The sequence below is a fragment of the Pocillopora verrucosa genome, chromosome 1 (assembly GCF_036669915.1).
Source record: "Pocillopora verrucosa isolate sample1 chromosome 1, ASM3666991v2, whole genome shotgun sequence".
Classification (NCBI taxonomy): Eukaryota; Metazoa; Cnidaria; class Anthozoa; order Scleractinia; family Pocilloporidae; genus Pocillopora; species Pocillopora verrucosa.
In genome coordinates, this window is record NC_089312.1 from 30,481,555 (window position 1) to 30,498,128 (window position 16,574).

Here is a 16,574-nt window from a genome sequence, read left to right on the forward strand (position 1 = left end):
GATTAAGAATTTACTATGGTGGACCTCTGCCAGTATTTAGCAAGGACTCGAGATAAAGAACATCTTACATTCAACTTCATGTTCCGCTTTCTCATTTGCAACATATACAGTTACAGTAATGTTTGTAAAATTGTTTTATTTTTCTATAGGTGTGGCGATATAATATTTGATCAAAAAGAAGACCAATGTCTTCGAAATTGTGCTGCTTCACCTCAATTAATTCTGTCACCTTCAGAATTTCGGGTCCAATTTGTGTTTTTTAAATTGATTGACATAATCTTAAATCTCTAATTTGATTTCCTTCTAGTGAGGGCTTTCTTTCAGCTGGAGTAATTAATTTGCTTCTAAATCGTGCTCATATTTCTCAACTTGTGTTGAAGGACAGCAAACAGAAAGTCAAAAGTTCATTCAATTTTTTAAATCCATCGCCTCGAAATGAAAAGGCCCACTTTGAACACACAAGAAAGAAAAAAACCATCTATTCGCAATTTAGCAGCTCAAATAATGTAGGACCATCACCAGTCTCATAGACTGCGTTTATTCGAAAGGCCACTTTCCTGCATAACCTGTGTCCCTGCGTGTGATTTTAATCTCGCTTCCCTGCAAATGTCCCATCATACTCATTGCCATGATATGAATGCTACGAAAATCCAGATGTAAACCAGTTTTGTTAACATTATGCTCCGTATCTCTCGCTTCAGGGTTGCAACTGTCAACAATAATAAATTTGCCATGTGCAGCAAGAACTTGACGACAGTTTTCCAAAACTTTTACCATCCCATCTTCTGTAAAAATTACAAATAAATTTTTCGCAATGATTGTATCTACCTCTTTGCTCTTCGGAACTACATCAAGGATGTTTCCTTTCAGCAATGTCACTCTGTGATCTGGTACATTCCTTTGGCTAGGAACAATTTAGCACGCTCGACTACATCGGGAAAGTCAAGTAATACTCCTTTAATATGTTCACAGTCTCTGCGATAAAAACTGACTCCCTCCTCCCCCAATGTCCATGATTCGATTGACCCAGGGATACACTATAAACAAAGTTGGCTGCGCGCTGTCCAAATCCATCTGGGACAACGTGCTCATTGCACGATTGTAATTGTGTGCGAATTCTGTTTCATACCCATTCTGTTTCATACCCATGTCAGAAGCCATATCTCCTGACCTCGTGGGAGCAAAATACTCCATTTCCTCAGCTCTGTACATGTAGTCATACAGATTCAATCCATGAGCACGTCCAAACGCTGTACCACCGCTATCTTTGACCGCCTCTCGAAAAGCCAACATGGCGGCCCAAAGTTCATCGCTCGCGTAGTATCCAACCATTTGGCCAAGACTCGGTCCTTTGTCTTTCCTCAGCAACTCCATGGCTCAATTGGCCTTAAAGTGCTTCTCGCTTAATTCCTCCCCAATTCCCCTCTGAGGCATAGTTCTTAAAACCTTGTAGATCTTTTCGTCTGTGTGGCAGGCGGTTCGCTGAGCGATCTCTTGAATACTGACAGGAGTGACCGAGTTACACAGCAATTCTGGGACACCTAATGACACCAGAACACTTAAGCAGCGGCTTTTCCATATTCCTGACAGCATGGATGAAATAAGTTTCACTTCTTTCCTTCAGCCATATCTTTACGTGGGAGTCCTGTATTTAGAGCGCCGTCCAACGTATTTCGAGTTGAGCTCGTCACGCAACACTCACTGGGAGAGGGTTCCAAGGAAACGTGTTGTGTGACATGTCCACACTATGAATTTGCTTAGTATATTTCATATTCCCAAACTGAAATGAGAGAAGTGAGAGCAGGGCATACATATACAACTATCGGAAAAATAACAATTGCCAGTTTTGCGCGCAGAATCCAAATTTCCTCAACAAAGGGGCATATTATGTTTCAAGCAACTTTGGATTCCGTGGTGTGTCGGGCACAATTTTTTTGCCTTCAAATCGTAAAAAATCAAAACAAAAAACAAGCAAAAACAACAAAGAACAACAACCACAAGAGTCGAGAGATACACAAGTCGTGACAAAGTTCATTTCAGAACATTCCATTATCGATCCCTTAAATTCTTACATATCTGCTATAATGCTTAGTTCCGCGAAAATAATGCGCTTCTCTCAGTAAGTGCTTTGTTATATATTTAGACTTTCTCTTAAACAATTATATGGCAAAAACATGCTGTTGCATTTGGCGCGCGGGCAACAACTGCGCAGTTGTATCTCGGTCGGGATACATTAGAATTTAATCATGGGCACGTGACGAAGAATCAACCAATCACAGTGCTAGTTTTTTTGAGTGAAAGTCTAGGTGTATAACAGCAGGCTTCGGAAAATGATTAAAAATGACCGTATATGGCCACTTTGGAACGATGGCGGAAACAGTTTAAAATACACGTGGAATTTTTCAACATTTCCGTTTATCATACGAGCGGCAAATTTAAATCATCGGCAAAATTGACGAAAAGACGAATCCTTCCCGTGGGGCGTGATACTGGTGAAAGTTTTTAGGATACAAATAGTCACAGTGGGGTGGATGGTGGGGCGACTGTCTTAAGGACACTATGTACAATAAAACAAACAAGGAATTTGCGTTTAAATGAAAAGGGATGATCCAATTTAATTAAGCTACGGCAATTCTAAGAAAAATAAACGTTTTTGCTTAAAATAATTACAAAATATGGCTCCGACTGGGTAAAATCTACTTTACATTGCTTCTGTTTCGTAACTACGAGTTAATAATTAGTCCTGGATTTTGACGTAGATAAAAAATCAAAGCAGGTAACCAGCATTGCTATATCGTCCGGGAACCGAACCTCTAAATTGTTGCATAGCTAATCGTTTTTGTTAGTCTAAAATCAGAAGATCTTACTTTGCATCATGTAATTATCCAGATGGAAAAGAGTTTACATTAAATCACCTATAATACTGTTACAACTCGACTGTTCGTTTATATTCAGGCACGGCCAGAGGATTTCGGTTACTCAGGAATCAGAGGTCTTTTTTACTTAGGTATATTGCATTTTCGTATCGCATGTTTTTCATGTACTTTTGTAATGTGATATATAGACATGAGTCATCAACTCGAAGCAATTTCAGGTATTTATATCCGTCTTACAATTTTATGGTAGATTAGAATTCGTTTGGAAAAATTGAGGATTTCTGCTTTAGTAAATGAGATCTTGGTGTGCAACGACAATATCTCGTGAAAAATCGCATCAAAGCACGTCTCCCCTCCCCCTCCCAGTCACATACTAACCGTTGGATAGTTGACAACCATGGCATTGACAACTGTTAGCCTATTTCCCAAGGTGGAAAATTGAATAAAGCAATTATTCCCTTCGCGCATGTTGGATATGAGTTTAATTATAACCAGCTCGGCGTTACACGCCTCCCTGGCTATTTAACATCTCGTGTTCAACGCACGCTCATGGAATAATGGCGCGACAATCAGTGAGGAAAGAGCTTTCTAAGTCTACGACTAGGGTTCCCTTTCTACTTTAACAAGCTAAAAAAGGCTTTGGAAGATACAGCCTGATCTTTTTTTGTACACAAGATGTCATCATACGTGGATTAAATTAGCAATGAATGTTTCTCGTTCTAACGAATCCATAAATTCAAGGCGTAAGAAGTAGTGGGAGAGATGTGGGCTTCATTTCCAAAATCAAGCTCCCCACTACCACTCCATTCTTCAAATCCTCCGTAGTCATTCTCAGTGATCCCAATACCATGATCCGCTCGGTTGCATCCACTTCCTCCTCCTCCAAACATCATAACTGAACCATCGCCTGTATCCCACTGACACCAGAATCCAATGCGGTAGCTTCCTTGAATATTGCCACTGCAGTGTGCTTGACTAAATCCAACAGTGGTCTGGTACAATCCACCATAATGCACTGGGCAGCTACCAAGACACTGATTATCGGACCAAACGTTACGGTAACTAAACTTCCCATAAGCGGACATGAATCCTCTGAATGTTTTTCCACCAAAGCAGTTGTTATATGTACGAAGAAGAGCAGAGTGTGCGCTATCGTCACTGCGTGTGATTTTAATCTCGCTTCCCTGCACCCTCCAGAATGCTTCTGAGATCATGTCAAAGTTAGTGGATGTACTTGTAAGGGACCCTTGGGAGGACTGGATATCGTACCACCAGTAAGCGTCATCTCTCATCCAATTTTTCCCGTCAACATTAGAAAACCGAGCAATGAGTGTCCATCCACCTGAGTTTCCCGACATGTCGCAATAAACCTGGAAGAAAGCGAAAGGTTATGACCAGCTTATGACCCTACAGATATTTGATTTTCAACATATGATGGGAAACAGAAGAGCTGAAAATCATTAAAATGTTGTTTTTCAGGAAATATGTTTGATATGCGATAAAATGACAACTGCAAATTGTTGTGGGTAACATTACCCATTTCTAATTACAAGGATCGCTTTAGGATATAGTTTTATGGTTAGGAATTTCTTTTGGAATTTGTGCGTGAATCAATGCTCTAAACCATTTAAGGCATACGTGTAAAACCTAAACAAAACAAAACCAAAAAAAAGACATTAATCGCAAACGCAACTGAAACCTCTTCTACGATGCTAAAACAATGAATATATTACCTTCTCGGTATATCATAATTTGAAAGCAATCGAAAGAGAGTGAAAATGAAAGTTTTACTGGGAAAGAAGGAATCCAAAAACAATTGGAATGTAGAGCGGCTAATGGTAGTGTCGTGCACAAGAAAGAGAGGACTCAAAAACCCTAGAGCGTCCTACCCGACTTCATACTGGCCAAAACGTTTGCCTTATATTTCTATTCTCAACCCTACTATCTATCGCTATGACAAAAATGTGTTTTGGTAGATAGATAGCCTTAGGCGACCAAAATATACCAATTCTAATTAAACACCGTGTCATACAAAGCAGTCGACGAAAGGAACCAGAGGAACTGAACATCTTCACTTAACAAGGGGAAGCTGAGTGTTCGAAAACATGTGTCTCGAACATCACGCAACTTAAGATGTGGCGCCTGAATTATCCGGAAACACTCTCGGCACAACGCAGGTCAGAATAATAGACCTCATGTCCGTTTTGCCATTTCATCTTAAATTTGCGTTCGGTGATAGTAACAGCTTGTAGAAAGACAGACTTCTTAGCATCTCAAAATGTTTGCTGCGTTTACCATAAACTATTCCCCATTGACGTAGACAAAAAAACACATTTCTTCTGTTTTGATGACACTTCCAGCAAAATGTAAGTTCAAAGTCAAACGATTTGAACTTCAAATGTAAGCTTTATAAAAGTCGCCGCTGATCTATCGCTGACGATCGTGTTCGTGAAGTGTCGAAAGATTTTGTCAAACTCTTCCGTTTACAGTTCTTACTTGAGGGATATGATGATCTTAACCCATTTAAGCCTGTGCTGATACTAGTCACGCTCGTTATTTCATCGGTTCACGCCAAACATTTTGCACGTGATACTTGGAAGCAAACTCAGGGTTTTTAAAGTAACGCTTGAACGCTTGAAAATGCACTTCATTGGGTAGAAAGTCTCGAGCACATGGAAAAATGAAATATATAACCTTGGGAAAATCACCCAGTTTTAAACTATTCAGACTCTGAACGTTCTTCGTAAATTTCCTTTTAAGGTCATAATTTCAATCCTCGGAGAACGGATCTCGCTATCATTTTTAGCTAAATCTTTTTTTTTCTTCCGGTGATTATTATATTTTTAATTTTTGTATTTTCAAGGGAATAACTTATAATACCACAATTATGCGAAAATAAATGTAGGTCACTGTGCTCATTCAAGAGCAATTTAAGACCACTGCACCAGTTAACCTCGTCTATCGGCCAAAAAGAAAAACAATTCACCATGTTCTCGGAAATCGGGGATATCTACTTTCTATTGTTCTTTAATACGAAAAGTTATAAACAAAAAACATTTCCCAGGTGATTACTATGGGGGGAGGAGTTAGCGGTTACTGCAAGGTTTAAGTTGACGTTCCTTTTAATGGAAAAGTTGTAAAGAAACTGCAGACCTTAGGGGAAAACAAGAATGTTGTAATAGATAGGATAAAGAGTTACCTGGAAAGTGTACCCTGATACAGTTAAGTAATAAGTTCCACTTGAGGTCCTTCCCGCTGCATAGTGACTCTTGCAGGATGTGTCGGTTGCAACTTAATAAGATTCCGTCATCAATTGTAAAACGCATGTAGGAAAAATAAAGAAAACATACAGGTGTATTGATTTTTTTACGTTACGTACAGCAGTTAGGTTCATTGAAACTTGAGTTTTTCGCTCGACTATTATTTAAATTCATAACTTACGCCATTTATCTGCCCTTTTTGTACTCATCCCTTTTTCTTTTTATCCCAAAAGTTTTCAAAAAGGAATTGACATTCCAACGTCCTAATTAAAGCCATATGAAAGTTGCCTAAGAAAAAACACCAATTAGCATACCTTCACATCGTGATCCTGAATGATAGCTGGAACACACACAAGTAAAGTTATATACGCCATCTATGCAAGTTCCACCGTTTTGGCAGGGATTGGACTGGCATTCATCCGTTTCTAAGTGAAAAAATAAATGACACTTTATACATTTTATACACCAAGATCTATTAAACATAAGTCTCTATATATTCATGCATTGTTCCTGAGATGTTAGAGGAATCTAGCTCTAAATGAAACATTTTAAAGTCAAAAATTCTGATTCAGTCTACTCTTTCCGTGATGTGGAAAGTAGTTTTATAGGTTTTTCAGTCAGGAGGTCGTGTTAAATCCTGACCGTGATTTGCATCGAGTAACCCAGCTTCACCTTGACGTTGTCCTCTGCTAAAATACTCTTAAGCCACCAATCTTGTTAAAGATTTCATGATGCGTTAATTTACCATATGCAACGTCCTTTATCTATAATGTTGGACAGTTAGAGTTAACTAACTTGAGCAACTCGAGCAAAGTATGGGAGTCTGCTCAGGAACTTTGTTTCACTCTCTGAGACTCAAAACCTCTTCTAATAATTCAGCTCCTAAGTACACACTCTTCAATACCCCATCAGTAGGCATATTTGGGCCTACGAGATAACTGACCTTGGCAAAATAAACATATTTTTAGAGCGCCAACCAGAACAATCTCACAAGACAGTCGATATGAACAGCAAAGAACTTAACAATAACCAATCTTCGAGAACTAAAAAGCTAAACAAAACTCCCCGTTGAGGACTCTAAGCAAGGTCAAAGACAAACCTAAATACGACTAATGATGACAATTATCGTACGAAAATTAAGTCCTACTACAACGGTCAAGGACACATCACTAAAAAGGTAAGAATAAATCAAGCCTCACAAGATTGGCATGAGGATTTCAAGATAATCTAACAGGCCTAAGAAATTACCAAACACTTAGTCAAAACATTCCTAATTTTAGAAGTTCCCTAACACTTTAATTTTAGTAGTTCATAACAATAAAATTCTATTTTAGGTATCATATCACCTTGACATCTATGTCCAAAATACGGCGATGAACAGGAACATGTAAAATTGTTGACTCCATCAGTACAAGTACCACCATTTAAACAGGGGCTGCTGGAGCACTCATCAATCTCTGTGTAAGAATAAAAATATATAACTAAAGAGTTAAAAACCAGAAACGAGGTTCAAGCAAAATCGTGTCACCTGTGAGGTAGTACTCACTTTTAACTTCGAGTACCGTGGAAGGGAATCGAAAATGCTTAAAGAAGTATCACGCTCCAAACAGTTATGATAAACCTAAGCAATTATGAATTTTTGTCTTTGTGACTTCATAATGATCAAAAAGAAATTACAGATATGATGCTCGCCTTCACATAGGTCTCCCTTGTGTGTTGCAGGACAAATACACCTAAACTTTCTTTTACCATTGACACATGTACCTCCGTTTAAACATGGGTTGCTAGTACATTCATCATAATCTGTTGATAGGTATTTGAGCATTGAAATTGTTAATACACAACATCAAACATCACCGATGTTGAAGGAATGGTGGACGAAATAACTATGTATGTAACTATGAAAGCAAAGTGATAACCGCAACGACGCTAATTCATTTACAACATACTGAGAAATTGGTGGTAAGTCTCCTTTTAACAAATAGTTCAAGTAAATAAGGCTCCAAAACATCTCGAGTTCCAAAGACGGACACCGCTGTCCGGCGACTAAATCAAAATATGAGTCATCAAAAATACATAAATAAATAAACAATCATTTCACACCCTTTTTGCATGTATATTGATGACAAGCAGTACAATCCACATCATTCCACATGTAACCATGCCCGGGACCAAGAGTGTGTACGCAGTCCTCCCCCAGAAAGTCATTTGGTTGACTCTCTGCCCAGTAGCGGAATTTATCAGGACATCCATCCACCCAGGTGAATAATCCCTCGATAGCAATGTCATTCAAACCGATCCAGGCCTTTTCACCATTGTGTCTGTGTTGAATGTAGACATTCTCTTCCTGACTTTCAATAGCGGGTAAGTTCGCCCCCATTCTTCTGCAGATTGTACTAGCTTTGGACCATGTCTCACAGGTATCACTCGTGTAGAAACAGGAGCCATTGTAGAAACTCCAACCTAGCTCACACACATCTGAGTTAGGTAAAGAAACAACATAAGTCTCATAAAACTTGAATCTGTTACTGAATCGCAAAACCTTGTTTAAAATTATTATCATATTAAACAGTGCTTGTCTTTCATTATGGGGTAATTATTAGTTTGTTCGTTACATTCACGATAATGTCACAATCAACAGCACTTGTTTCATTCAAAAAATTGATGGTGACATTTTGAAACAAGCTATCAAGCGTTTATTTATCATTATTTAACAACAAAAGAAGTCTCGACTTTGCTTTGTCCTTTTGTAAAGCACGCAGAAAGTGGCTAGAGCACTGAAGAAGTCCGGAAAATGGCTGAAATTGGACAAAATGGCAGATGGCATGACAGCTTAAGCTCCATGTTTTATACTCTTATAAAACACGCTCTTTCTACTCATCAGAGCGCATGTTATATCCGAACTTTATTATGATTCATTTCACACATCAGTTTACACCTTCTTTTCTTTCGAGTAACAGCTCACTTTTTTAGTCCATACCTAAGTCAAGATGATTGGCAAAATATTTCTGAACAATCATCATTCTCTCTATGTACCAAATGTGATTTATCTAACCTGGCATAACTGCATATGAAACTGAGAGAGGATCATGCTGGTTCACAAATAACTCCTTCACGCATGCTCTGAAGCCAGTCTTGTTGATATACTATAAAGGCAAAGAGAAATTCAACCTAACGGCTGAGAGGATCACTGTTAGGTATCAGTAAAGAGCTAAAGGCCTTATGAATAGCGAATTGGTGACAAAAAGCAGTTGATTAAAGTCAACCTCCAAAATTGGTATCCTATTACACCTACATTACACCAATGGTATGTTTACTTTGGCGGTAGACCTCGTAGGGGACCTAGAGTCCTATTCTTTATTCGCCTAGTACGTTGTACGTTGTACTATGCTGAATACTTACATCATCATCATCATCATCATCATCATCATCATCATCATCATCATCATCATAATTATTATTATTATTATTATTATTATTATTATTATTATTATGATTGCAAAAGCACTACTTCAGCACAGATACCAGATATTACTAACCTCAGCCCAGGCTGATACGGAGTTATATAGTGGATTAAGGTTTCCTCCGTTTGTTGAATGGTTAGCAGATACCAGAATAGCTGGGGAGTCGTTGTAGGGTTTTTTGAAAACAACATCCTATTGATATAAATGAAAAAAAAACAAATCCGTGAAACACAAAGTAGCTGAGAATGCATCTAGCAATATCTCTAAGATTCCAAAACATCCTTTTCACTTCTTTGAAAGAAGAGATGAATTATCCCGTGAGAATACACATGAAAAGTAGAGCGAGGAAATCCACTGGGTTACTCTATAAATCAATGGACTGCGGCTCTTATTTTCATATCGGGTGGATGGCTTACATAAACTTAAGACAGAAAAAAGTCTAAGTGATAGAGTCAATATGTAATAACGCGGGTTGATGAGTAAGTTTCATGTGAATTTCGGATCAATATCAGTATCTAGGCAACTGTCCACCTACCCCTCCCCTAACCCAACATTAACCCTAACTTGTTATCAATTGACTGTTGTTGAGTTAGGGGAGGGGTAGGTGGGCAGTTGCCCAGATACTGATATTGATTCTGAATTTCAGTAAACAAGCTCATGGAAAGGCGGTAACAGCTTAATGAGTGAGTGATTCATCGAGTGACTGAGTGAGTCAGCGAAAATTCAATGAGTTATCAAGAAAATGCGAGTGTGATTTAGTAAGTGGGTGATTCAGTGATTCACTGGGAGCATATGTGCATCGCGGGTGGGTGAGTGAGTGAATCGAAAATCTTCAATACACGTACTGTGAACCAAACATACCTCGCAAAAAGCATAGTTAAATTCTTTGGATGGTTGTTTCCCGTTGACAAAGTATAAGGAGCCATGTTCTCTAAACAAGGGTTGGTGAAGTTCTTCGAATGCCATCCAATCCTTTTATAAAAACAAAGGTTAAGAAAAGGAGTAAGAAAAAGGTGGGAAACGAGCTTCTCATCGTCGTTAAAACTTTACAGAGAATAAGACTTTCCCTAAATTATGAAACATTACTTAACCTTGTGAAAAACTAAAACCTTAAAAACTGCTTACCACATGGATGCTTTGGTGAGCCCCATCAAAGTTCTGCAGTTCTCTGATACAGATCTTGAAAGAAGTTGTCGTCAAATCTTCCACCCAGACAGAAGACGCATCATGCTTCACTCCCCGCCTTTCATGCTCGGCCGATACGAGGACAGTAGGAAGTGATTTGAACTTTTTCTGCAGCAGCATTAACTCAGAATTAACAGACAGGCACCAACAGCTCTACGGCTAAGAACGGCTGCTCATTAAGTCTTGGGAATGTAGTCCAACCTCTACGTTGATATAATATCTCCACAACATAAATAGTCTTATTCTTCTACATTTTATCACCATACATACATACATACATACATACATACATACATGCATACATACATACCTACATATATATATATATATATATATATAGGAAGTCTGCAAGTCGATTTTCGCGTGGAACAGTGCTCAATACGTTGAAGCAGAGAAGAATAAATATTATGAGAGGAAAAAAGGACGCAACTACATTTCCCGACAAGCCTGTTTCGTGAATCGCTTCACTCTTCAGGGGTGGCGATTCACGAAACAGGCTTGTCGGGAAATGTAGTTGCGTCCTTTTTTCCTCTCATAATATTTATATATATATATATATATATATATATATATATATATAAAACAATGAATTTAGAGGATAAATAGCGTGATTATAAATAACTAATGGAATGGCGACTATATGTATATATATATATATACATACATATGTGTAAGTTAAAGAATTAAAGAAGACGCATCGATTCTCTGTGACTCTGAATTTCGCTCCTAAGCGCTCGTCAGACAGAACTTTTAGCTTAGGCGCGAAACTCAGAGTCACAGAGAATCGATGCGTCCTCTTTAATTCTTTAACTTATGTATACTTAGCTCTGCCACCACAGCATTGAGCACTTTATGCCAAGCTAGACTCTACCCCCACATTTATTTATATATATATACATTATTGCAGGGTGTGGCCAACTAACCGGAGGAAGCGAAACTGTACGGCAGTTCGTTCCAGTCCACCATGTCGGCATGTCCATTTCACCTGACACTCCCCCATCAGGGGCCCCCTGGTATGCTAACCAATCAACCGTAGCGAATGTTTTTCCATTTTTCTTTTCATTCCTCCCAGCTTGAGTGACACAAACTGTAAAGTTGTTTTCCCTTAAATCCTCGACCCAGGCCACAACAGCCTCGTGGACATAGGAGGGATCCGAGAAGTTGACGTGATTAACAGATACTTGTACGTGAACAGGTTTGTCAGGATAGAAGACATAAGGAACCAGTGGAACCTGTTCACAAACTGCTTCAGCCCAGTTTGGGTGGTGATGAAGACGATGACGACCTTTTTGTGAAGGGAATCCTGCAGAAAAAGAACGCAAAAATCTCTACCTGTTTCTAATATTCAAGGACGAGCACGATATGCAAGCAACTAGCATGGACGAAGCTAGACTCTTTGAACCCTGTCCAAAATGCGTCTGCATTAAAACATTCTAAGATTTTCCGTCCCAACTTTTCGTAGCATTAGGAACCATGACATCGTTTTTCGTTTCTAACATGTGTAGATTAGCACTCTTTATTCTGCCATTTCCACCTTATAATCTGCATCAAACTAAAAACTTTCTTTGCACCACTAAGTTTTCTTCGGTAAACTCGGAATCTAATAAAGTTTCAAAATGAAGCTTCAAAAGGAAGATACTCTCGCTCGTAGTTTCCTTTCATAGATTGTATCAAGAAAAATATTTCTAAGATCTCTGTAACCATTCGAACTCTGATTCAAGTTACCTGTACAATCACCCGGGTGATACAGAGTAAAATTGGCCTTCAAGTGGCACATTTCCCTCTGGAAGATGCACTCGTTGTCGTATGTGGTTCCATTTGATGAACAAACAGGCTCGTCGTACGATGGACAATTGTCTACGCATATGCACCTGGCATCTTTGGGTCCAAATGCCTTGCAGACGGCAAAATAATTACAAGAAACATTGATGCAAGGATCACGATCTGCGAATTTTAAATATCAACAAGAATAGAATCCTTACAAAAACTGAGTACTACAAGGTAATCTTCTCTTATCAGTTGTGTTACACTTAAAAATTTCTCAAACATAGTTAAAAGTCACAACACTCACCTAGGATGACTTTAGTAACTCTTTATTTTCTATATGGAAGGACTTTGAGCTGGTCTTTGAGAATTGTTTTTTAAGTGGTAGTATCGTTAGTTTGTTTGGTAATTACTTCCTTTGATAGCTTCTCTCAGCCAAAAGCTAGGTGGAACATCACTTGAAAGGACCCAGAGAGAACTGCCACAAGTAGAGTCATGTTCATGGTTGGTGTCCTATGCCTCCCAACAGGAGCGAAGATGGCTTAATCTAATCTTAGCTTTGTTTGATAAAGTAGTGTTCTGCTAAACGCGTTTAGTATTGTGACATAACTGCAAGAACTGCACTAGGTTTAAGTAGAATTTTCCGAATAAAAAAATTCTTTAGAGCGGTGAAAAAATTTCTTGGAAGTATTTTTACGTTAAGCGTTGTAATTGTGCATTGTGTCATAGGCAGTTATAGTTCTACTTGAAACATTAAAAAATTATTATAATGAAATATTGAAAAAAACTGCTTGGTCGAGACATATCATATATACGCTACAAGACCTGACCAATCTATCTACCTCCAATAACAACGTAATCCAAAGTAACAGGATCGTGTTGACTTTCCATTCCTGCCAAGTCTTTTACACACACACGGAACGATGAGATCGTTATTTCCTGTTGAAAAAAAAACCAGCAATCGGATTAGTTTAATTGTGATAATGCGAAGTATTTTAATATCTGTGATTCTCTGAGATAACAAAAACTGAAGTAAAAAAAAAGAAGTTTTCCTGAGTTCATCGATAGTAAGAGCCTAAGGAAAAGTATTTTCTATTAATAGGCTCGTGGAGATGTGCCGCTGGGTGAGATCGTATATATTTTCACGACTGGATTGACTGTAATGGAGGTTGCATTTCCAGGATTTTGTGGGAAAGTAAATTCTGGTAAGTAAGGATTTTAAAATGGGAGAATTCACCGTCAAATGAGTCAATTCATTTTAGGATGACTTTCTTAGAGGCTTTATAAGGTAGATACATGAACTGAAAGTGACTAAATTGGGATCGTGGAAATGATATTCGCTCAAAAGTGACTAACTTAAGATGGGGTGTAAATGAAATATAATAAGGTAAAGGTATCGACTCAATAACACCTCCCCCCCCCCCCTTCACCCCCACCACCGGGAATAAAAGGTTCTTTTTTTTTAAAGAGGTGACAATGGTAGGCTCTTAATATATTTTCGAGCATTTAAAAGTGATATTTATTTTTTGAAAGGCTTGAATCCCAGGTAAGGTGTGGGTTTAAATTCTGAGCCACAAAGGTTTCTATGGAGAAAAAAACGTTATTAGTGATCCAGTGAGGCACGAGTTATAACACTTTACCTCAATCCAAGTATTAAGAACATTGTTCTCTGGCTTGATGGAATATACATTCTTGCTAACGTACAGATGATTTACTGTTACTATGACTACAGGGGGTGCATAAAATTCATCGGTAAAATTGTGTACCTATAAAGAATAAGTTGACATCAGTAGAATTGAGTATTGCAGAAGAGAGTAAATATTAACTACACACTTATATTATTACTTGGCTTAAATCACTTTTTCCGGGTCACTTAAAAGGTGTTCTTGTGTTACTCTAAAGGAAATCGAGCCTTCGACTTACCTTGCAAAAGGCAAAATTGTCTTGTTCCCGAGGAGCTCCGCCATTTTCAAACAACAATTTTCCATGAAATGTAAGTTGAATACCTCCGTGAGTTAATGCCAGCCAATCCTAAGGGTTAAATGGCATTTTTTTTTAACAATTCGGCCAAAAACAACCCGTCAAAGGTGAAAAGAGCTCTTAATCAGAGTAATATAACTGTGAAGACCTTGACACACTTATCTCATAATCCGGAATCATTTTACTTCAGTATTTGTTCAGAGAAAACCATTCAATGAACAAAATCAAAATATTTCTACATATGCTTCTATGAATTAGAACTATTCTAGTCAAACTTGCCACTTTTAAATTCTGATGCTTTCCATCGAAAGTTTTCACTTCCCTAAGGCACAATCTGAAATAATCCGCCTTGAGTTCTTCAACCCAGACATTCATAGCGTCTTGCGGCATGTTACTGACAGAATGACGTACTGTAGCCAGCACTTTTGGAATAGATGCAAATCGCTGCAAAGAGGATAAAGGAGAAATAATTGTCTTGAACTCGGACTTGCATGATACAAATCACGTTTAGGTTTGACCTTACGAGCTGTCAGAAATCTATTAAGGTAAGCACTCTCAACTCGTTGCAAGCCTTTGGGTGCTAAGAAAACAAACATATGAAATTAAATGACACGGATTTACATTAAAGTTCCGCGAGTATAATAAAGACAGTAACAGATACCAGACCACTTACTTTTAAAACCAGTTTACGCCCCTCCCTTCAGTTTCATATCAGTTTAAAACGTCTATGTTTCGCTTATTTTCCGCGAATCTCCTCTTTGTTTCAAGTAATAATACTCTTTTCTAGGAGACTCTCTTTTAAAACATTTGAACCGTGACAATAGTATAATTGATTAAAAACAAGATACAATTCATAAAGCAGTTGACTACACGTTACACGAAGAAATATTTGTAGTTTTGGTGGTTCTGCTCGTTTTCGTTGTTGCGAAGAAGACTAAAGGGAAAATTGCCATCGAGTTTTTGTCTATATCATAAAAGCTAAATAGGTTATACGCGTACCTGAACAAAGGTAACTCTTTCACATTTTGTTCCACTGGTAAATGCACTGAAGGAGGCGGTGCCATCCAACATTCCAGAAGGGGCGCCTCGAAATGCAATCCAGTTCACGACGGCGGATACATTTGTTCCAAGTCCCGACTCCAACGCACATACGCGAAAACTACTCTGTGTTACGTCTGACGTCCACACAACAGCCGAGTCGTGTACGCTGCGAGTATTGGACTCATACCCGATGGACGCTATCACCCTTACATTTCTCGAGCTGGAGAATGCACGAGGGAACTGCACGTTCGCGCAGTAAAGCAAGTCAGGATATGACACAGTGAAGTTGATCTTTCCATCTTGGACCAGAGTTTGTCCTAAATAATAAATGAAACAATAGAATTTAAAGTGAATTTAGTGAATAGCGGGAATCTCTTCGCAAATGCAAAGGCATCTCATCTAATTCTCACCGCTTGCATGTCAATCTGATCTTCACTTTCGATCCAATCCGTCGATCGCTCATCCCACTAGAAAATAATTGCAGAATCTAATAACTTTAAAAGCAGTTCCTCTTACCTTCAACCATTAAGGCAATTTTGCATACAACGAAAAGCACCGCCAATAAGTAAGTTCCTGGAAATACCCTCATATTGTGGATAAACAACAGACCATGAAAGGAGCAGCGTTCAAGCTCGTGCGCTTCACAAACCTTTTGTGCTTCTAGAAAATGTTTCACATTACATTTATGTTCATTCTATCGCCTGTTGTGCTGACAATTTCTCCATACTTGTTTCTACGTAAATGTTTGGGAGAGAATAATTTTTAATCGAAGGAATAATTAAGGAAAAAAGAAGGTCAGTACACTTCGAATTTTTGTGCTTCACCTGAGAGTCTCTATTTTGATCAGCAAAGGTTAGAGAAGGTGGCGTGTTTAATTTCTGAGAATTATGAAGTATCAGGTTTATCTTCCAAGAAGATTAACCCTATAAAAGCCTTGTAGAACCTTGAAGGTTATCCGCAAAAATGTCTAAGTCAGCAGGTCACGTATCGCACGTATTTGAACT

The 16,574-nt window shown here is 38.4% G+C and overlaps 1 protein-coding gene and 1 pseudogene across 1 annotated transcript; both read right to left on the minus strand.

Annotated features, from left to right (window-relative positions):
- Positions 1–133: 133 nt before the first annotated feature.
- LOC136279117 (phenazine O-methyltransferase PhzM-like) lies at positions 134–3,280 on the minus strand (annotated as a pseudogene).
- Positions 2,593–16,311, minus strand: LOC131788163 (uncharacterized). The gene is made up of 18 exons (XM_066170721.1): positions 16,087–16,311; positions 15,529–15,887; positions 14,809–14,973; positions 14,473–14,580; positions 14,190–14,315; positions 13,392–13,488; positions 12,511–12,729; positions 11,709–12,088; positions 10,726–10,893; positions 10,462–10,572; positions 9,676–9,792; positions 9,192–9,282; positions 8,240–8,614; positions 7,829–7,939; positions 7,483–7,593; positions 6,451–6,561; positions 6,076–6,167; positions 2,593–4,246 (listed from the first exon to the last, which is right to left on the minus strand). Exons 1-18 carry the CDS (start codon positions 16,157–16,159, stop codon positions 3,596–3,598), a joined length of 3,465 nt encoding a protein of 1,154 aa, XP_066026818.1. The 5' UTR covers positions 16,160–16,311; the 3' UTR covers positions 2,593–3,595.
- Positions 16,312–16,574: the final 263 nt, after the last annotated feature.

What these genes read in the sequence shown, in the direction of transcription:
- LOC131788163 (XM_066170721.1), bottom strand. Translation starts at nt 16,159, where the DNA reads ATGAGGGTATTTCCAGGAACTTACTTATTGGCGGTGCTTTTCGTTGTA. An exon ending in ACAATTTTGCCTTTTGCAAG is followed by an intron (nt 14,316 to 14,472) that starts GTAAGTCGAAGG and finishes TATTCTTTATAG; the next exon opens with GTACACAATTTTACCGATGA. An exon ending in CCGTATCAGCCTGGGCTGAG is followed by an intron (nt 9,283 to 9,675) that starts GTTAGTAATATC and finishes TTGCCTTTATAG; the next exon opens with TATATCAACAAGACTGGCTT.